Genomic DNA, 23,758 nt, shown 5'->3' on the forward strand with positions numbered 1-23,758 from the left:
ATAAGAAATACTACAAAAAAAGATGGCACAAAAATAGGCATGAAATTGATTTGTAAAAGGTGCATTGTGTAACTTTTCGGTAGGGGTCTGTCTCCTTCTTGTTTCTATGAATATGTCTATGGATATTGCTCAGCTTTGAATGTTCCGCCTTGCATTTATTCAGTTACTGGTGTTTATAGCTCAAAATATGTAGAAAAACTGACTCTCTCCACAGATCTGACCAGTAACTTGTCTCCATGAAGATATAAAGGTTTCAGACAAAGTAATAACATCTCCATGGAGAAAAGCAGGTCGCAAACCCTCCACCAGAAAAGTTACACAATGCACCGTTCAGAGGACCTAAATACTGACATGGAAAAAAATGAAAATGTGTTTTGTTTCTATTGATTTTTTTGATGTAATGCACAAATTAGTGTTTGTTTCTCCTCACTTCTTTTCAGAATTATTGATTTAAACACTATTTTTGTGATTGGTAATGTAAAATAATTGCCTTAATATATTGGTTGTTGATTATTGTAGGAACATGTATGTAATTTACAGTTTATAAAATATCCGAATACATTTAAACGCATTATAAGGTACTAAAAATCATAAATATTTTGATACAAAAAGTAAAGACATTAACATTTTCCAAAAGTTGTTCAAATCATGAATCATATTTGAATTTAAGGCTGCATAAAAAGGCATTTTTGAGCTGTAAAACACTTTGCTTAAACGGCACAAATGCAAGGTCACGCGTCATACGGTGAAGCAGGCAAAGAAATGACATCTCAGATCCTCCACCTTAGAAGTTTCACAGTGCACCTTTAAAATTGGTACTAATCAAATGTGTACTAAACCTGGACTAAACTAGGACTGAACAAAGTCTACAACAAGACCAAGTCAAGTTTAAATCAGAAGCTCAGACTGAGAGCCACCAGATCAGTCATTACATTCGATTGTACTTTTTACAGTGCACATGGGGCTGTAGCTGAAGTGTGTTGAGGTGAAAAGGGCCAAAGTCAACATACAGACCATGTAAGCCTTCTTTGTCCTCTGTCCCTCTCGTGCTGTACATGCATTTGTACACACACACTCCATTAGATTTGCATATACACAAAGCCAGATCAGACGGCTAAACTGCTACCACATGGTTACCATGGCGAGGGCAGCAAATACAGGCACAACAAGGCAGACCACAGGGAAATAGGAAACAGCACAGGAACGTTCAGGAAGGCTAATGTTGATAAGGATTAACAAGTGCGAATGTCACAATATCTAATTTTACTGTTGCAATTATTGTGAGAATAAAAATCAACAAAACAACTTAAAGAGAGGCTATTTTAATTTTACGGGGTATTAAAGTAGCCAGGCTGGCGCCTCCTAGTGCCTGCACTCAATTTTATTTCTCTCCAGCGACTAGGTCATGAATCAGAATGCACAAGACAGTTTGCAAGAACCCCTCAAGTGCAAGTCCGGGCACCAGCCAATCAGCGAAGAGCCATACATTCTGTGTTGGCAACGTTTCCCAAGATCGAGGATTTAAAGCCGGAACAAAGACAATGTTTGGCAAATTTTTTCAAGGGGAAAGACGTTAATGCCCTTCTTCCTACGGGATTTGGGAAAAGCTTAATATACCAGTTAGTCCAGTTAGCGGCGCATTACATACGTCATGACCAAATAGCAGCGATTGGTTAAATTTAAAAAGTTCCCGCCTACTGTTGAGCAAACGGTTTCTGCAAAGTGAAACTGGCTGATGAATCAGGCGTGTATTAAACTGCCCATATTATGCTATTTTCTGATCTATGTTACAATGTTGTTTCCCCATCAAAAACAAACCTGCAGTTGTGTTTTGTTTCACTTACAAGTTTAACACGCAAATCTTTGTGTTCTTATCTCAAATAGAAAATGCTGTTCCACCTTGTGATGTCATGTGAAAATATGGGAAATGTTCCACTGTGTTTTTAGACTCCACACACCTTCACTAGAATCATTTGGATGATTTCAGACCTGGAATTGCCAGTCTCTACTGAACTAAAGGTAAAAGGAGCTGTTCATTTGAAATCTACCACTTCACGACATCACAAGGTGGAACAGAGCATTTTGAGCTTTGGAAATGTAGACAGACTAAGAACAAATGATGACTCAAACACTCTCAAACTCAAACTGTTTTTTGTATGTTTTTGATGGGGTAACAACATTATTAGATGGCTTAAAGCTCACATTTGATTTGATTTTATTCAGATCTCCATTAGCTGATGTCAGTGACACCAGCTACTCTTCCTGGGGTCCACATATAACACCGAAAAACAACAAATAAGGCACTTAAAAACAAAACAGTTACACAAAAACTAAAATCATCAAAAATCATCAAAAACATGAGTCTGTTTTGTTAATAGAGGATCTTTAACCAGCCAGTCTGCAAGCTTACCCACAACCACAATTACAAAAAATCTTTTCAGTTTTTATAATGTTATAATGTCCTCTGTAAAAAAAAAATTAAAATAAAATCCTTGTTTAATTAGAGTTTTACTCTGTTAAGACTCCAAAGCCTGTCAAAGGTTACTGCAAGTGCAAATACTTCACAAAGCTGAGAACACAGGTAACAAAAAACATGAACAAATTAATACAGATGAAAACCATTTACTCCCCTTTATCCACTGCTTGTTTTCGCATTAATTCGTCTCTTGAGGGTTTTCATTTTGACATATTATGCAAAGTTGACTTTTAAGAGCTTTAAACCACATTATAATTGTTTCCCTTTCTCATTTACCCACTGAAAGTTGTATTTGGAGAGATTCATGTCTAATCTTTATTTTCGTACTTTCAAGATTGGTCAGAACATTTCGTTTTTTGCCCACTGCTCTGTACTTACTTTGTTCACCAATTTTTTTGTCTTAAACAGTGATACACGTAGCATTCAGCAGCGTTAGATGGCAATTTGAGCTTAAAAAAATCCATGGTGCCTCTGTTAAATATAGTTATCTATAGGAGGGGCTGACAGCACAGTATGATTTGGAAGTAAGATTTAAAATGTTTACCGGATAAAATAACAATACATGTGTGTAGATACTCACAAGACAAGTTACATAGTCCATTTTTAAAAAAATCTGGTCTATGTTATAATGTTGTTTTCTTATCACAAATATACTGGAGTTGGGTTTTGTTTCATTCACACAAACTTCTCACTTCTGTCAGCTAAGCAAGGCCGGGTCTGGTTAGTACTTGGATGAGAGACCGCTGGGAAAATCAGGTGGCATAAGGAGGCACCAGTCGCAAAAACTATTGTCGTGTCCTTAGGCAAGGCACTTCACCTTCATTGCCTAGTATGAAAGTGGAGTGTGTGTGAGTGATGGTAGTGGACAGAGGAGCCGATGGCGCAGATTGGCAGCCTCACTTCCATGAGTTTACCCCAGAGCAACTGCGATTACGTTAGTAGTTTACCACCACTGAATACAGAGTGAATGAATAACACACTGTAAAGCGTCTTTGGGTGGTCAGAAAAGCGCTATATAAAACTGATGCATTATTATTACTATTATTAATACAGGAAGTATTAACTGCGTTTTTAAACTCCTACTCTCTACTAAAATCACATTTGAGCCCTGGGATTGACAATCTCTACAGAACAAAAGGTAAAAAGCAGCTGTTAAGTTGAAAACGACCACTACATGACATCACAAGGTGGAACAGAGCAGAGCAAAAGCCCTGATGAAGACCAATTTGGTCAAAACATGTTGGCTTTGGCCCTCTAAATAAAGGCCTTTTGACTGTATTTTTCCTTGTGCGATTTTCACTTCTTTGGAGTGCCTGGATTTTGTTGTGTCTAAAGTGGTGCAGAAGCATTTTGAGCTTTGGAGATGTACTGTAGATGTGTGAATGAAACAAAACACAACTCAAGGTTTTGTTTTTGAGGAGATAAAACAAGATTCTAACATGGCTTAAAGCTCACAAGAGTCAGTTTTGCATAGAGGACCTTTAAGATAGCACACAATTTGTTTCGTACATACAGAAATATAGTATAGATTTGTATGACATCTTGCTTTTGTAGACCCCTGTTACATACCTGTACATGAGATCCATCAACATCTCAGGGTCTTCTTGAAATTCTCTCATTTTGACAGTGTCTGACAAAATACTGTTCAGGTTCCTTAGCAGCTCATCCACCTACAATCAGAGGCAGAAAATTATAATATAAAAGTCAAACAAATCCATTTATTATATATTTTTACAGAAGTGTTTTTGTGCCAGTGAGTAGGCCTGAAAATTCAGTGTAATGCAATCAAAATCACAATTTGAAAGGAAATCGTAAAGGTGGCATTTTCTTCACAAATAACAAAATAAAGGTTGAGGTACCCATAGGTATACCCTGTCTTATTCTACATAAAATCTGCTAACCGCTAGTTTAGATCTGCACAAAACTGTTCTGAAATGAGATTCTTGTATTAGTTTGTCAGTTCCTATTTCAGTCTTTTTGTCAATTCTTCTGGATATGTTTAATATCTGAACTCAGAATCGTATTATTAAAACAGAAATTGCAAATCTAACCAAACTGCTTATCAGAAAAACTGCAATTAGATATATTTGCCAATTCGTGGAGCCCAACCTGAGAGGGTAGCTGTGTATTCTGCATCTCTGAGTCCTCCTCTGCATAGGCCAAGATGGTGCGGAGTGAACGCCGTAAATGCTCCTCCTGGAAGTCTGAGGATTGTCCCACGAGAGACGCCAGAGACATGGTGACCTGCATCTTCACCCGGGAGAAATTCTGAAAGACAAAATAAGATTATTAGTAAATGCCCAAAATCATTAATATCACATTTCTTTAAAGTCAAGATCACAGTTTAATTATAATTGGAATGCACACTTGGTCCTGGTCTAGTCCAGGTTTCGTCCTGGGTTTATTCCTAGGTTAGTTCCAAATGAAATGCAGTTAAAGTTTTAATGTTCACTTTGCATTGCTGAGATCAACAGTCTTCTTTCACTCCGTGCTTCACTGTGATTGGTTAAGTCGACCTGATGAGGAGAAGTGGGTGGAGAAAAGAAGTGGCTCAGTGGTTTTCAAGGAAATTTTATGTCATATCACCTGGACGTAAAGGGCCCACATTACGCAATTTTCTAAGCAAAATTATAAGCCACCTAGTGCCTCCGCTCAATTTAATTTCTCTCCAGCGACTAGGTCAGGAATCAGAATACACTACATGGTTTGCAAGAATCCCAGAAGTTGTAGACCGCACACTGGCCAGTCAAAGTGAAGAGCTGTGAAGCCATGACGTCAAACTCAAGCGCCTGTCTGGGTCCCTTTTGTGGTACAGCACAACAGTAAACAAAGCGGTTGAGGTAAATGTAGATGAAACCGTACATTTTGTGTTGGCAACGATTTCTGAGATCAAGGATTTAAGCCGGAACAAAGAGAATGTTTGGTGAGGGGAAAGACGTTATTGCCCTTCTTCCTACGGGATTTGGGAAAAGCTTAATATAGCGGTTAGTCCCGTTAGATACGTCAACGACCAAATAGCAGCGATTGGTTAAATTAAAAAAAGTACCCGCCTACCATCAAGCGAATGAATCCTAATGCTGCGAGGTCAGACAGTTTCTACGAAGTGAAATCGTCTGATGAATCAGGCTAATAATGTTGTTCCCTCATCAAAAACATACCTGGAGTTTTGTTACATTCACACATGTTTAACACACAAACCCTGCATATTAGGGATGAGCTCTTCTCTCATGTGGTAATAAAGGGTGAGCTCCACTGTGTTTTCAAACTCTACTGAACTAAAGGTAAAAGGAGGCTGTTAACTGGACATCACAAAATAGACAAACTAATAATGCAGGGTGAGTGAATGAAACAAAACACAAATCCAGGTATGTTTTTGGTGAGGTAAAACCATTATAACATGGCTTAAAGCTCATTGTCATAGGACCTTTAACATTCAACTTATTTTGTTTTCCAGTTGTTTAACGCTATCTTAACTATACCATACAGTACAGTGTGTTAACAGATACAGACACATAGATCCATATATTCAAAGCTGGAGGGATCTGAGACTTATTCGTCCTTGTTGTGAAAGCTTGTGATTCTAGCAGAGCCTCCCTCAGACCATCTGAAAACCACAGAATAAATTAATCATAGAAACAACTTCTGGGGACATATGAAACACTAGTGAATGTCTGCAAAGAAAGAAAGCATTTGAGATGAGCCACAGCCTTCACACTGTTGCCTCTGAGCTCAGAAAATGCATAATGTACTGTCTGTTCTCTAGGTTATGTTTTGACAGCATTGGTTTAGAGTGGTTTGTTAGCCTTGTTAGTAAACAACCGCAGCAAATAATTATGGATTTGTATGCATCTTTCTTCCAATTACAGTATATTACGCCAAAAGTGATACATAAACTGTTCAACTTGCAAATATTAAAGATGCTATATTACGCAAAATTGACTCCTGTGAGCTTTAAACCATGTTATAATGTTGCTACCACCTCAAAAACATACCTGGAGTTGTGTTTTGTTTCATTTACGTACACATGTTTGAGTAATCCTGGATTATTAGTCTGTCTGCATCTCCAAAACTCAAAATCCTAAGGCTCTGTTCCACCTTGTGATGTTATGAAGCTGTATTTTTCAAGTTAACAGCTATACCGTAATTTCGGATCTATAAGCCACTACTTTTTTCTCACACTTTGAACCCTGCGGCTAATAAAATGGACGGATTCTTTGTTTGGCACATTGTCCATTCATATATATGGTCTATGGTTTGGCAACACTGTGGATATGCGCAGCCTGAGTGCAGAAAACACCGCTGTTTGTGCGGTTACACATGGATCTAGGGTTAACATGAAGTTGCTACACTAGCTCGCGATACTGTCAGCGCACTCAAATAGTTTATCGTCATGTGATAAAATAAGTTGTGATGCTAAATTAACAATGACAAGAAGAAACGTCTCAAACTTCAATAGCCGGACATCCAATCATACCTGACTGATAGAACTAACCCCGCCCCCGAGAGAGTCTGAAATCTGCTGAAATCCTACAAGACGCTGACATGATACAGACAGGACAGTGGCTCTTTCTGCAGGAGACATGCGCAGTAGAGCACAGGGAGAGATGGTGTGATGCATCATGGAAAATTCTAGTTTGATTGTGTTTTGAACAGTTATTTTGCTCTTCATACACACACCCTCCTCACGGAAAACACACAAAGAAATGCAGAGAATGCAGCCTTTAAGTTAAATGTGACTAACGTGGCTGTGAAAGAAGGAAACAGAGCTGCTGCACGTGAACTCGGCATCAATGAGTCGATGGTGAGATTTTGGTGACGGCAGAGTGACGAACTGACTCAATGCAAAAAGACGACAAAAGTTTTCAGAGGCGATAAAAGCAGACGACCCGAACATGAAAACAAAAACGTGGACACCTGCAGCTTATATTCAAGTGCGGCCTATATATGTACAATTTAAAAATTTAGTTAAAATTTTGTTGATGTGACGTATATTCAGGTGCGCTTAATAGTCCAGAAAATACGGTACTTTATCTTTAGGTCAGAAGAGATGGGCAATTTCATCTAGGACTGAAATCATCCAAATGGTTCTAGTGAAGGTGTATGGAGTTTAAAAACACAGTGGAGCGTATTCTGTGTCAATCAGAATGAAACAAAACACAGCTCCACAACATTAGAACATAGATCAGAAAATAGCATAATATGAGCTCTTTGAAAATGCCTTGAAAACACGCTTTCTTATTCTAAGCAGGTCGTCTTTCCACAGACCTGACCTGTAACTCGAAAAGCTACACAGTGCAGCTTTAAAATCAAGTTCGTGATTTACTAGATTTCCCTTTTTTTGCAGAGAGAGGCAGTTTGATAGTGAAGTCCTACCTCTCTCTGTCTTGAGCAGCTAAGTGTGAAATGATGTCCCATTAGCAGAGACATAATCACCCATGGATCATCTCTACGGCCCCATTCTGTTCAACCGAGCACAGGCAAAGTCTAACCACCCGTCACTGCCCCGTCTCTGTGTGTGCCCATATAAATGCCCCTGTGCGCTTCAAACCAGGCTAAATGATTGCTTAAGACAACCCTGGATATGGGCCAATTACGGGCTCCAAGGTATATCGAGGATCCAGACTGGAAAAAGTCAAATAATGACTGTGAAGTTTAAAAGGAAAATTCAAACTTAGAATTTTCAAAAGAAAAGTGTGTTATTGAAATGTTACCGATTGGATTCACAAGTTTACTTCAAGATTACTCAAACAGGCATGATTTACTCTAAATACAATTTTGAGTGGGTAAATGAGAAGGGAAACAATTATAATATGGTTAAAAGCTCGCAAAAGTCATTTCCGTAATAGGTCTTAATATGCTGTCCACTGTCTGTAAATATCATAATAACATTATTTTGTCTTGTCTGCACAGTTTTCTCAATGTCTTTCTGCACTTTTTAGGAACAGTCATCATAAGTTTCTCAATTTTTTGTTAAAATTCAAGCTCATCTTAAAATCTCAGATGTGTCGCTGTGAAGAATATCCTCATCTTTGACAGAATAATAGTACAATTATGATTTCACGTGAGTTTATGGACAGTAAATTAAAACCTATAGCACTAGTTTACATGTTTATAAAGCATGTTTATATAGCTTATAGTTATACACTTTTATTAACCAGATCTTAACAGTTAGATTTTTTGAAAGTTGCAACAAATTTGAAGCCAACTTTGAATCTATTTATGAACACTGAACACTGGCAGAAACCTTAATTCTTTGGAGAGATTAGCTGTTTGCTTTAAATCCTGTTCCTTACCTACATTTAGCTGACTTTAGAGACTTTTTAGTGAATCAGCTATCAGCCTTAAATCTTCAGCACAGGTCGATGTTTTTGTTTTGGCCGACCTGCTTCCTAAAGAGCTTTATTTAACCACTTAAATGCAAAAAGATAACTGCTCAAAATGATCTCTTGAAGGTTTATGATACACTGGGACTGCCATAAATTAAAATGACATAATTTGCAAAAGATTCAAAATATCGGCATCAGCATCGGTCATGAAAAAAACAACAACAACAACATATAGGTAGATCTGCAGTTGACTTACTTCACATAACTATGAATATATCTGTATCTATCTTGAGTTACACTCGCTGATAGAATCCTGCTTATTTTTTACATACAACATAATTTGATTGACATTTAAGCCAAAATGGTACATAATGGGAAGAAAACAATATTTGACAGATGGTGCAGCATGAATACATAAACAATGGGAGAACCAGACACGTCTCTGTATGAATGAGTCATAGGGCTGCTACGCTAATTTAGCTCTGAGCTCCTTCTGTTTACTGCATATAAACAAACAGCGGAGAGGACAGGAACAGTGGGAGAAAAGGTCTGAATGGTACAAAGCCTTCTGCATGTGACTTACATTAAGACATATAGATGTACAAGCAGGAAGTACTCACTGAAATGCAGTTATCGGATAAGGAAGGAGCAAAGAGATACTATACAACAATACTGCAATCACCGAAACCCTTTGAAAAACATCTCTGCTATCTCTTACATAATTGTATATAATTTGTTTTTTTTCTGTTCTTTTCTTAAAGGTGCATGGTTCAACTTTTCCAGAGGAGGGTCAGCTGCTTTCTTGTCTCCATAGATGTTATTGCTTTCCCTGGCATGTTCCATGATATGACATTAAACATATAAATCTAACATTTAGTCTTTACAGGTGCTTCTATTGCTCAAAAATACATTAATTCCTTCAGTGAATAGAGGAGACTCTCCATAGATCTGAATCGTAATGTAGTGTAGTGATGTAACCTGCTTGTCTCTAGTGCTGGGTATCATTAAGAAGTTGCCAATACAATACATACCTCGATACATAGGCAACGATATGATATATACGATATATACGTATATATATATATATATATATATATATATATATATATATATATATATATATATATATATATATATATATATATATATATATATATATATATATATATATATATATATATATATATATATATATATATATATATATATATATATATATATATATATATATATATATATATATATATATATATATATATATATATATATATATATATATATATATTATATATATATAAAGTGCACTTTAAATTTGATACAATATATTTTTTCAAATCGATTCAATACGGTTCACTAAAAAATAATGTCTAAATCATGGCTGTAATACTAAAAGTCTTTGTTTAACTACTTCTTGTGCAAAGTTAATATGAAACACAAACATTTTAATCATCAAAACAGTGAAAATGTCAAATGTGTCGCATACACGAGTTTTCTTCCTCCAAACATGCAACAAAACTGTAAAAACTGTAACAAAATAATTTGGTAAAATAAACCAAAAAATCCTCTTGGTGATATATTGATACAGCAGCCCACGACATCGATACTGTATTATCACATTAAACGATATGATATATCGATATTTCAATATTTTTGTACACCCCTGCTTGTCTCCATTGGGATAGATAGGTTCAATCTGTACTGTGGAACATTCCAGACCAGGGGTGGGCAATTATTTTTTTCCATGGGGCCACAGGAGAAACTATTGAGGAGGGCCAAGCTCAATTCTGCATATTATTAATTGTATTTTTATATTAAAAAGCAGTAAATAGCATTGATTTGACGAGCTGGTAAGAGTTTATGTTATGATTAAGCAATGAAAAAGTGAGGTTGCCTTACAAAAAATGCCATTTAAAAACACCTCTAAAATAAAATATTATAAAATATGTTTATTTTGTAATTCCAAATTAGCTTAAAGTGGCTGGTCAGAGTCAACCAAAGGGACGTAAGTGCACTGATCACTGGATCTGAGTGAGCCAAGTACTAAAGCGATGTTGATTTTAAGACACTAACTACACAAGTTAATTTACTAACACTATATATTAAGTTGTATAAAAACAGATACTAAAATGAGTATTGATTTTAGCAGAAATCAGTGCTGAAAAAAATACATAATTAGGACAAAGCTGGATCTTTTCTGAACTTTTAGAAAAGATTTTGTTGTTTAAATCTGCTCTTGAGTATGTATTTGTTTCAATATTATCGTTCTATATCGTCTATATTTACGAGAACAATATATCACAGTTCAAAATGCGTTAACGTGACAGACCTAAGTAGTAGAAGCAACTACTTTGTCTGGGGCCCCCTGAAATAGCAATGCAACCGACCCGTGTCCCCCAGTGCAAAGACCTTTAAATCAGATTTAGCTGCGTTTATTTGAGTATGGATGTAGTATTATTTGCTTCAACTTCACAAAAAATAATTGTTTCTATAGCAACTCAACGCTATGAAGCGATAAATGGAGTCTATATAGCTCTGGCTTATGTGATTTTGGCTAAGCAGATTTCCCTTAGAAACTTGATTCATGACTTCATATGATCTCAGTGTCCGCAGAGGATACATAGCACATATCACAGCTCGGTATGTGGAGACCCAAGCCACACACTCACAGACGTCTGGCTGCTATTAGTTACAGAGGGAGGGAACATGGAGAAAAAGACAATGACCGATCTCTCCTTCGCCGACTCGGAGACCATCCTTCAACTGAAACTTTTCGGCGGGCTCAAAATAGACATTGGAAAAGGCATTAAAGCTGCAGAGGGAACGCAGTGGAAAGAGGGAGAGAGAGAAAGAGAGAAAAGAGGATAGGATGTGAGCCAGCATCTCCTCCCCCTGTCTCTGTAGAGGGCATTACGACATAAATCTGGGTAATTTATAAGTCACATGTGAGGCCAAATTCAATTTAATATGACATAAATGCAATTTCCTCTGCAATCGTAGAGCTAAGGATAGGGTTTCATGAAATAGAAAGGTAAAAGATGCCTGACATTTGCCCCATGGCTCAATGGATGGATCGGGCCCATTTCAGCTCAGGGTTTGTCTCTGTGCTGGTGAGATACACAAACATGGAGGAAAAGATACAAAGAGAACTACATTTTACTAAACCTGTCCTAATAAATAGTAGGAATATAACAATAACAGAAATATTGTGATGGTGTATCGTCAGAAGTCTCATAATAATATCGTGGGCAATCACTAGAGCTGGGTATCATTAACATGTTGCCGATACGATACATATCTCGACACACAGGCCACGATACGATACATATCTCAATACAGTGAGCTTACGATTTGATCCAATATATTTCAAATCGATTCGATACGGTTCAATAAAAATAAGGGCTAAATTGTGCCTATGATACTAAAAGTCTTTGTTAAACCACTTCTTGTACAAAGTTCATATGAAACAAAAACATTTTAATCATCAAAACCATGAAAACAAGCAACACAACTGTAGTGCTCTAACAAAATAATTTAGTAAAATATACTAAATAATACTCTTGACGATATATCGATACAGCAGCCTATGATCGTCACATTAAATTATACGATATATCGATATTTCAATATTTTTGATTCAATTCATTGTTATGGTGCAGCAATAGCTAAAAACCAGAGAGAACTACATGTACCATGATCCTTTGCTCTGTTTCAGTCCAACCTACATCATGAAAAAAATTTATTAAGAACTTTTAAATCTTAATTCTTCGGATTACGACAGAAAACAAGCATATTTTGTCTTAACAAAATATTGCAATACATATCAAACCGTGAGATGTGTATCATGAAAATATCAAATCAAGAGACTGGATATTGTTATATTCCTGCAGACATTTCAGAGGAATAAACATTTTTGGGTTCCATATATTGGATATATTTGGCGTATTTCTTATTTTTTTGCACCGTAACATTTTACCAAAGTGTTGAATATTTCACTTTACTTCTTTCACTTGTTCTTTCTTTCTTCTCTGCTAACACAAAACATATTTAGATCAACATGTTACTTCTTATTATTTTGAAAATGTAACCAAAAACAACATATTAAAATGTTTTAGGCTGCGTTTATAGGACGACGGTCTGAACAGAAGACGCAAAAGTGGCGGCGCATCTTCACTTTTTTTTCCACATTTAGACAAGCATTTTTCGGAGGAAATCTGCGTACACAAAGTGACGCAAAAGTGTGTAGAATTTGATTGTGTATGCATGCCAGGAGCCTAGGTGGTGACGCTAGATGGTGATGTATGTGATGTAAATGTGTACAGGACGTGAGCAGATCTGAACAGAGTTTTGCGTCTTGGGCAGTGTAAATGGAAACACTACAGACTCTGGAGGGTGATTTCAGATTTTGTGATTTCAAGCCCCAAAACAGCATCACCGTCTAAACAAAAGGCACTTTCGATAAAATATTTTGTCGTTTTTACCCGCAAGCGTTCTCGTGTAAACAGGCCTTCAGAAGTCTCCATTCCTTAAGTCACTCCCCCTTCAGAGCGCCATCCCAACACAATCAGCGTAAATCCCGCTAATGAAACTACTGCACATCGCATCAGGTTTGTGAAGTTGTAGTGCATTATCTTGTCTACTACTTTTGTACATTTATTGAGAATTGTCGCGTGGGAGCCTGGGAACCTCGTGGGCTGAGCATTGCACAAACGATTTTTATTCGTCTATTTATGTATCTCAGTGTGCTGTAATATAGTTTGTTTCAATATCCTGCACCTTGAACCCAGAATAATTTAGAAAATGTCTGGAAACTAAAATAACTGGTTACAAAAGGCCAGTTTAAATACATTCTGAAAGGTTTGGAAATTGAATCTCTGCTCTGTAACTGTTTTAGGTAACATTGTATAGTGATGTGTAATTGTCCAAATGTGTGTTGATGTTATGACTGATCTGTGCTGCTGTCTTGGCAACGGCTCCCTGGAAGAAGAGATTAGTCATCTCAATGGGATTTTCCTTGGCAAATAAAGATTACTGGGGTTGTTCTGCTTTAAGACTTTTGTGCCAGTAGCATACAAAAGTTTTAAACTGCGTGATATTTTTGTTGCTCTAGACCACAATTCAAAATGTGTTTGTGTCAGATTGTGACAAGCCCATAGGCCACTGAATGTGCCAACTACAACACAATTAAGATCATTACCTCCGCCAAGGAGGTTATGTTTTTGCCGCCTGTTTTGAAATTTTCTGTTTGTTTTTTGTTTGGTTCTGGATCTTTGAATTTTGTCTGTTTTCTGTTTCTCAATATCTCGGTTAATTATTGACCAAACCCCATGAAATTTGACTCAGGGATGGACAATGGGATCCTCTTTCATATTCCAAAGGCTGATCCGGATCTGATCCAGAAGACTGATTTTATCGCAATTTATATAAAAAATGGGGGTAGTCCTTGGCGGAGGTCTGCGCTCTCTGAGTGCTTTTCTAGTTATATTTAAGATTTTATGAAAAAAACTTTACATTTTATTCCCAGTTTGGCTTTTTTTAGGTTTCAAATTTTACTTTCTGATGCTACCAAATCCTAGGCAGGCTGGTGCCACCTAGTGTCTCTGCTCAATTTAATTTCTCTCCAGCGACTAGGTCAGGAATCAGAATACACTACATGGTTTGCAAGAACCCCGGAAGTTGTAGACCGCGCACCGACCAATCAGCGAAGAAATGTAAAGCCATAACATCAAACTCAAGCGCCTGTCTGGGTCCCTTTTGTGGTACAGCACAACAGTAAACAAAGCAGTTGAAATGGATGTAGACGAAGACATACCTTCTGTGTTGGCAATGATTCCCAAGATCAAAGATTTAAAGTTGAAACAAAGAGAATGTTTGGTGAATTTTATCAAGGGAAAGACACTATTGCGCTTCTTCCTACGGGATTTGGTGCATTACATACATCATGACCAAATTCTTGAAATAAAAAAGTACCCGTCTACCATTCAGCAAACGAATCCTAATGCTGCGAGGTCAGACGGTTTCCACGAAGTGAAACCGGCTGATGAATCATGCAAACCAAATCCTACCAATTATGAAAATCAGTTTGGAGAAGGAAGTAAGTACAGAGCAGTGGGCGAAAGCCAGGTTGATGAGGAATATGGCGTTTTGAAAATAACTGATTAAAGATTGCTTAAACATGCACGAATCACTCCAAATACAACTTCGAGAGGGTGAATGAGAAGAAGGAACAACTATGACATGGCTAAAAAACTGAAAGGTGATTTTGCCTCATAGGTCTGCTTTAACAATCAAAGTTAAATATTGTAGGCTGAGTTATCAAAATATTACCAACAAAACAGGATGAGCAGGTTATTTGTTTTCTTACGCTGGCGTTGCTGTAGCTGTATCTCATGATGAGGTAGAGAGTGGCACAGGCCTGGCTCCTGTTCTCGTCCACTGGGCTGCTGCAGTACTGGAGCACCTTCTGACACAGATCTGAACACTGCTCCGCCTCCTCCTCGAACAGCAGGTCTCCAAACTGAACAACAAATACACAAAAAATAAAGAAATAATCACATATACAGCAACAAAGGTGGGAAAAGGTCAGCCACATTTAAGGTACACTATGTAACATTTCTGGTGAAGGGTCTGCTATCTGCTTGTCGCCATGGAAATATGCCACAGTATGATAAAATGACATTAGACTTATCTCCATGGTGACAAGCATGTGTGCCAAGTCTGATCTGTGTAGAGGGGAGTGAGGGTTGTCTATGCTTCCAATCATAGATCAGGAACTTATACCGTAATTTCCAGACTATTGAGCGCACCTGAATATAAGCCTCATCAACTAAATTTTAACTAAATTTTTAAATTGTACATATATATGCTGCATTTGAATATAAGTCGCAGGTGTCCACGTCTTAAAGAAGATTATGAAGTTCGGGCTGTCTGCTTTTATTGCCTCTGAAATCTTTTGTCATCTTTTTGAATTGAGTCAGTTTGTCTTGCTGCCGTCACCAAAGTCTCACCAGCGACTCACGTGCAGCAGCTCTGTTTCCTTCTTTCACAGCCACATCAATCACCTTTAACTTAAAAGCTGCATCATCTGCATTTCTCCGTGTGTTTCCATGAGGAGGGTGAGTGTATGAAGCGCAAAATAACTGTTCAAAACACAATCAAACTAGAATCTTCCTCGACACATCACCCCCACCTCTCCCTGCACTCTATTGCGCATGTCTCCTGCAGAAAGAGTCACTGTCCTGTCTGTATCATGTCAGTGTCTTGGAGGATTTCAGCAGATTTCAGAGTCTCTCAGGAGCAGGGTCAGTTCTGTCAATCAGGTATGAGTGGATGTCCGGGTACTGAAGTTTGACACGTTTCTTCTCGTCATTTACACATTCGGGTAAGACGTATCCCCCTCACTAATGTTCATTTAGCATCATAACTTATTTTATCACATGGCAATAAACAATTTGAGTGCGCTGACAATATCTCTAGCACTAGAGCCAGGTATAAACCGCACAGACAGCGATGTTTTCTGCACTCAGGCTGCGCTCGTATCCTCTGTGTTGCCAAACCATAAACCGTACATATGAATGGACAAAGTGCCAAACAAATAATCCATCCATATATTCGCTGCATCGTTTTATTAGACGCAAGGTTCAAAGTGTGAGAAAAAAGTAGCAGTTTATAGTCTGGAATTTACGGTAATAGTTTTTTTTTTTTACTCAATTCTATTTCCAGAGTCATCAGCTTTAATAACAATGTAAAGAATTAAATTAATCAGGATTACAAAATTAATTTAAGGGAGTTATGGTTAGGAATTATGGTTAGGAGTACTGATTAAGCCTGAATCATTCTTAAAAAACAAGTTGTCCATTATGAATCTAGTCTTTGCTCATGCTTTGTTAAGGCTTTTAAAAGTGTAGTTACTAAGTGTTACCAATTTTAGTTCTTATAACCCCCGGCTGCGGTTACACGCACACTCAAAATCTCATTATTACCCAATTTTTCGAGTAAAAAGATGATTAAAATGGCATCAGCAAAATCTTCTAATTTCTTTCTGATCATGGTCTCTCTGATTACTCACATCAGATTTCGCGATTAGCATGCCATTTAAATAAAATTAAAAGTCCAGAAATCAGATAATCAGATTTTGGTGTGCATGAAACTGCGGATCACTATTCATGATCACATCCACGAGCATGAATATTCTCCCAATTCTCTTGTTGTTTTTGGTTGAAATTCGCTGTAATAGCCTGCATAAGAGAAGGTGTAAAATTGTAATTGATACTTTGCAGTGACATCACGCTGGGGGTGTACTACATGTATCTCTATTGGTGGAATGTTCATTAGTTATCATGGTGACACATTAGCAAAAACACTGACAAAAAAATGTGTAAGATTATCTGTGAGAGATTTGTTTAGAGGCACAAAATCAGCTTGTGTGTTGTAGTTCCAGCTAAATCAATTCTTTCTGGTCAGATTGTGTTAAAATAAAACTCAGATTAAAATCTAACAAAAGCCTCAGACAGAGCAGTGCTTACAGTTAGCACCCGCCCCCAGGAAATGTTGATGACGGGGTTCGCTGGCTATTCTGACATCCCGACACTTTTTAGTATCGCTATTCTGACCCGCATCAGCACAATAGGCCGACCTGACAACTACGTGACCCTTAGGCAACATTTGTTTGCCTCTTCTTGCTATTAAAAGGCAATTTTGTGAATCTCAAATCTCGTGAATCGTTTAATGACCACTCAGCATTTCTACACCTGAGCTCATGCCGCTGATAACAGGCCATTTTTGGTATGAGCGAGTAGAACAGGCTATCACATTAATATTACCGTTGTAGGTTTTTCTCATGGATGGGGTCCTACGACTTATACACGAGTGCGACTTATATATAAAAATGTTCACACTGACAGCCTGGAGAGGGCGCTCTAGGTTTGTGTGTCAGTATCTGCTACTACTATTACTCCTGTGCCACTGTCACTTCACTCTACTGCGCATGTCTCCTGCAGAAAGAGCCACTGTCCTGTCTGTATCATGTCAGTCAATCGCACCAGTACCTCTGTACCACTGAACATTTAAACTTTAAGTGACTTCAGTGACACCGAAACCATCCTGTCGGGATTCAGAAAGGCTGGAATAATTCTAACTGGAACTGATGCTGAGTCTGACGACAGCTACACAGAAGAGAAAGCGGCGCTCTATTTACCTCCGGAGGTCGTGGAGTTGCTCAGAAGTGACACCAAGGATGAAGAATTCAATGGATTTAGTGATTTGGAGTGAGATTGAGAGTTTGGTAAACTTGTTATGTTCTGTTGTTGTTATTCTGTAGTTGTCTGAATAATTGTTGATATGTTACGTTAACAGCCTGTTCTATTGTTATTACTACTTGTCTTTCAAGATGAAATGTTGGTTCCTGGTCTCTGATTTTATATAAATTTATGTTAATATATAAATAAAATTATAATAAATTTCCCCAAAAAAGTGAGAGTTATAGTCCAGGGCAACTTATAGTATATGTTTTTTCTTCTTCACTACGCATTTTTTGCCTGATGCGACTTAAACTCCAGAGCGACTTATAGTCCGAAAAATACGGTACTCATGTCGGAAAAGTGGAATGTTTGAAAAATAGTAAAGTACCGCTACTCAGAATAAAAAATAATTATAATAAAATAAATAATAAAATGTAGTAGGACACATGAAAAATAATGTTTATACGGCTACGACAATTGCACGTCAATGTCTAAATAGCGGCACATAAACGTTAATGCCATCAGCAGCAAAGTATCAACAGAAAATAAATAGATAAAGAGACATGTTACCTTGACGATGAGCGCCCGTAGTGTGCTGAAGGTGTGACAGAGGAACGTGGTGCTCTGATTACAGGTGAGGGAGTGAAGGAGCACCCTAAGGACCCCACCCACCACACTGTCCTTACAATCAGCCAGTGGCACCGCCTGGACACAAGGCAAAAGCACTCAGTTTGATAATTACTTTATACTTGGGCTTGGTGAGTGTTCCTAAGTGATGGTAAGTAGATATTATTTATGCAGACTGAGATTTCAAAATTGTCAAGGAGAATGAATTTTAATGTTTTTAGTCAGATTTGAGGATAAAAATAGCTTGGTAATTTTGACTCATTCTGGTTTATGTAAAATGCAACAGGAAGCTGAACCATTATGAACATTGTAGAGCACAGAAATATTATAGTTATTTGAGTTTTCAGGTAAGATTGAAGGAGAAAATTGGGATTGCAGTTATTGTTTATAAACCCATATCCACAATATAGCTTTAATATGCACTGTTTACTTTTTTCTTTCTCATTTTTATTGCTTTGGGTATATGAAAATGTGTTTTTCTAAGGTATTACCTGTACAATGGTTTCCAGCAGATCCAGAACGATGAGGTTTGCTTCCGTGGCCAAATTTCCACTGATCAAAGCTTCTTGGTCCAATTCTGCTTTTGTTCTGATAAAAAGACAAATAAAAAAACAGATTTAACACACATATGGCATTAAACTTATTCATTTCCATGGAGACTAGCTGGGAAAGTTAGGAAAGATCTGTGGAGAGGCGACCTGCTCACAGTAACAATGCATGTTTTTCAAGAGACTTAAAGCAATAAAACACAGCATACAGTTTACATTCGTCCCTCACTATAACACGATTCACCTTGCGCGGCCTCGCTGTTTGGCAGATTTTTTCTGTGCAATTTTGCATTCTTTTTTTTTTACAACGTATGAACGCACATTGTATTACTCCCCCTGCGTCCTGATTGGCTGAGGGACTGTAGACCGTTGTCAATCAATCTCCTCCGTGCTGTGTCTCCTGTACAGTACAGAATGCGTTCAGCTTGACAAATTTACAAAAATTTCGATCTCTAGCAGTGTGATTCTGAAGTTTTCTCCCCCAACAAAACACACAATGTCGATGAAACGTTCTGCATTGACAAAGGCTCCTGCGGTCGCACCAAAAGGCAGAGGAAGATGCAAACCATCGCACAAAAAGTTGGACTTCTGGACTGGCTGTAGGGCTCCATTACGGAATAAATTAATCTTGGGTTTGTTACATAAAAAAGGAGGAAAATAACATGAGGACGACAGCAGCAGTAAGTTTTAAGAATAATGTAAAAAGGGTCGTAACTGTCCTGTCTGAGAAAAGTGTATAAAGCGTGTGGTGAGGAGATTTATAGCCTTAAAACGTATATAACAATAAAGCTGATTAATTTGCAGGTTGCGCCTATTTTTAGAACGTAACCCCCGCGATAAACGAGGGACCACTGTAATGAATAAATGCTTGTTAGATAAGTTTAAGACTGAGGCACATTCTAGGCAAAGTAATAACATCCCCATGGAGACAAGCAGGTGGCATATCCTCTACCAGAAATGTGACATAGTGTAGCTTTAAATTCAAGGACAATTAAAGATCATTCTAAACTCGACCTACTTATCTTGTCGATCATTGGTTTGCCTCCACTGGGTCAGGTCTTTCCTCCAGCGTCGGTTGTCTCCATAGCTCAAGGTTTTGTCCATGCCTGTGAACAGAATTGAAACAGATTTTTAAGGTTTAAATCAAGTCACACGTATAATTCAAACATTATGAAAAGGTGAAATTTTACCTCCAACTCTCTTCATCATGTCCCCTCTGGCCCCGGCCCCCTTCAGCAGAGCCTCCTCCAGCTGCAGCTTGGCCTGCTGGGACTTCTGTAGCGCCAGAGCACTCACTTTGTCTGTGCTCTGCTTGCCCTGAAAATCACATATTTTAAATTTATGGCCCATTTTACATTTTATATTTCAGTCATCAACATTACAGGTGCAACTGACTTTTTCCAGTGGACGAGTCAGTGATTAAGTGACAAGTCAAACTGTTAGTTCCATTGTACATAAGATCTTTTTAAATATATTTTGACAAAAACATCTTGTTGGGAGCAAGTGTTATAAAAGTAACAAATTACTGTAATGCATTGCTTTTTGCTGTAACTCAGTAAATATAAGGCATTACAGGGAAAAAAAATAGTAATATTTTACTCAGTACAAATGTCAGTAATGCGTGTTATAATGCATTTTTAACCTGGATTGAAGTGGGAGGTTTTTTGTTTTTCTTCATACAAATTCCCTAAAATCACTGCGTAGATCGTCGGGTAACCACAGGCGAAAAGACCGGCGCAGAACTCCACCCTCCACGGGGCTAATCGCACCTGATGCCCGATCGCACTTTGCGGACACCACGCTCCACGGGCTTGGGGTTCTCTCAGGGGCGGTCCTAGATTCCAAGTCCTAGTCCTGGTTTAGTTCTGGTTTAGACCTGGTTCAGTACAGGTTCAGTCCTTGTTCAGCTCTGGTTTAGTCCTGATTTAGTTCTGGTTCAGTCCTCGGTTCAGTCCTGGTTAAGCCTATATATGGTGCAAAAGTTCAGCATTTTCACTCACTGATTGTTATTTGACAATCAGTGACAGTTATTTTGGTGAGCGTAACTTTAAAGTAATACAATAGTCGTGCAATGTCTTACTTTTTAAATGCAGTAATATTGTAATGTAACAAATTACTTTGAAATGACAGTAACAAGTAATAAACAATGCATTACAGTTGTGAAGTAACTTGCCCAACAGTGTGTTTGAGTAACCATTTATTATTAGTCTCTCTATATCTCCAAAGCTCAAAATACTCAATTCCAGGGCTGAAATTATCCAAATGATTGTAGTGAAAGTGTATGGAGTTTAAAAACACAGTGCAGCACTTCTTGTATTACCACATGACATCACAAGTTGGAATATAACATAGATCAGAAAATATCATTATATAGAGTCTTTAAACAGGCTGTAAACTTACCCTGTATTCAAAGCAGGAGAGGCAGATGGTGAGGAGCTCCAGCAGTTTGTTGAGTTGTGAAGGGGGCATGTCCACCGTCCAGCGCTGGATCAAACTTAGGTCTGCGTTCTTCATCACCCAAAGGAAACAGACGAGCAGGTTTCGACTGGTGTCTGCGGGCAACGTGGCTACGGATTTGCCCTGCTTGGAAAAACAAAAAGACCGAAATGAAGCAAAGAGAAAGTTTGAAATTCTGGAAGAAACTTGTAACTCATTTTTCTATTTGAGATAAATAAGAGATGCAGTGGTTAGTAGAAGTGGTGTAGTGGGGATTTTTTAAGTCATATACTCAACTTGACATGTCAAAATACACATTGTTTTCTTATTTAAAAAAACAAAATCACTCTCAGTAGAAACATAAAGGCTCCACCCCAGTAAAAATCTGTAATATTTTATTTTATTTTATTTTTTTAATTAACGCAGAATTATGTTTTAACATTAACACCGTTTATATTCACCTAAAGAACATAAACCACAGTCTACAACACATGAACCAGGACTAAACAAGGACTGAACCAGGAGTAAAACAGGAGTGAAACAGGATTAAAACAGGATTAAACCAGGACTAAAACCAGAACTGAACCAGGACTAAACCAGGACTACACCAGGTCTAAACCAGGTCTAAAACAGGACTAAACCAGGACTAAACCAAGACTAAACCAGGACTAATCTTGGACTTGAGAAAGGGGAAGAACCCGGAGCCTGCAGAGCAAGGTGTCCGCAAAGCGCGATCGGGCGATGCGTTTAGCCCTGTGGGGTGTGGAGCTCTGGGCCGGTCCTTTCACCTGCGGTCACCTGACAGTCTACACAGGCCCACCTCCGGGCCCGTCCCAACACTCAGTCCTGGTTCAGTTCTGGTTTAGTCCTGTTTCGACCTGGTTAAGTCCTGGTTCAGTCCTGGTCCCTCATGTCGCTGGTCACTATAGGACAGTACTGCAGATATCATGAGCCTGTGCAGGTTGTTTTCACCTTTGCCAACACCCCCGGTTTGACATTTAAGTTGTAGCTATTTTATATTTGTTATTTTTAATCTGTATTCTGTGTCCCCAGATTTGAGGTAAATACAGCCAATTTAAAAATTGTTCTTACTGAAAAACAAGTCATACACTGGACATAATTGTTTATGTAATAATTTGGCTATTTGGTTCTCAGTAAGATTATCCAGTCAGAAAACAAAATGAGCTTCCTCACATCTGGCTGCCAGTTTCAAATGTTGAAATCCAGGTAATTAAACCGAAAATGCCTCTCTCTGATCTGAATCCTCACTATCAAAACTCCAGCATCTGAAGCCAATCATTAGTCAGTGCTAGTGCAGCCTCTGGAGGTTCTGGGCTTGCAAATGAGTCTTGGCCAGTCCATTTAGTGAAAATTAGAGCTTTTATTCATACCGCATGCAGCTGAAGACACTGGCAACCCAGACTCAGTTGTGATTCTACATTTTTAAAACAATCAGGCTACACAGAGTACTTTTAAGATGTTTGTGCAGGCATCAACCAAGACAGAATCAAAAGCAGAAGTACTTTTTGCCAACATCGCTACCCTTAATTTACCTGTTACGAATGTGGGCACTAGACATAAGTACAGTATAGGTGTTGGTTATACTAGGTCTTGTTCTGCGGTGAAATAGAGAGCGAGAGAGGCAGGTTGAAGGTGGGACACTGGAGCTCCAGGAGGTTAATGGCTACATTCATCAAATCTGCCACACAGTGAAACAGCAGCAGCCCACTATAGCCACTATTCATCATTACAGCAACGAAGCTAAATTAATCTGCAGTGCGTTTAACCCCTATTAGAACGGGCCAAACTTCAGCAGAACCAGTGAGTTGGCTGATGGGTCAGACAGGATTATAGGTCAAAAACACAGCGTGAGACGTGCACAATGCTCAGGTAAGATATACTTTATTGTTCCTACAGGTTAATTTGAATAATAATGAGTTTTTCAAGAGTTTTGTGGGATTAGATTTGCGATTTATGCTTTAAACCCAGTTCACCGTACACATTTTTGTTGCATAACCTTGCCCAGGAAGATGGATTCTAGCGATATTTGTCAATTCACAAAAGCACGAGAATCCATCTTGGGCCCCGTTGCTGCGATAGGGCCCGACA

General features: G+C 38.1%; 1 protein-coding gene across 1 annotated transcript in view; it reads right to left on the minus strand.

The window, feature by feature from the left end:
• Positions 1-23,758, minus strand: part of dock8 (dedicator of cytokinesis 8) — a 176,461-nt gene that overhangs the window by 34,849 nt on the left and 117,854 nt on the right. The window contains exons 31-38 of the mRNA XM_055161427.1: positions 21,614-21,796; positions 20,404-20,530; positions 20,232-20,319; positions 19,157-19,253; positions 18,609-18,743; positions 15,164-15,316; positions 4,586-4,744; positions 4,046-4,146 (exon numbers count right to left, since the gene is read on the minus strand). Coding sequence (XP_055017402.1) covers positions 4,046-4,146; positions 4,586-4,744; positions 15,164-15,316; positions 18,609-18,743; positions 19,157-19,253; positions 20,232-20,319; positions 20,404-20,530; positions 21,614-21,796 — 1,043 coding nt within the window. The remainder of the gene's footprint in view (positions 1-4,045; positions 4,147-4,585; positions 4,745-15,163; positions 15,317-18,608; positions 18,744-19,156; positions 19,254-20,231; positions 20,320-20,403; positions 20,531-21,613; positions 21,797-23,758) is intronic.

This window comes from Boleophthalmus pectinirostris, unplaced genomic scaffold (genome assembly GCF_026225935.1).
Source record: "Boleophthalmus pectinirostris isolate CB_2022bp ecotype Guang Dong unplaced genomic scaffold, ASM2622593v1 HiC_scaffold_4, whole genome shotgun sequence".
Taxonomy (NCBI): domain Eukaryota; kingdom Metazoa; phylum Chordata; class Actinopteri; order Gobiiformes; family Gobiidae; genus Boleophthalmus; species Boleophthalmus pectinirostris.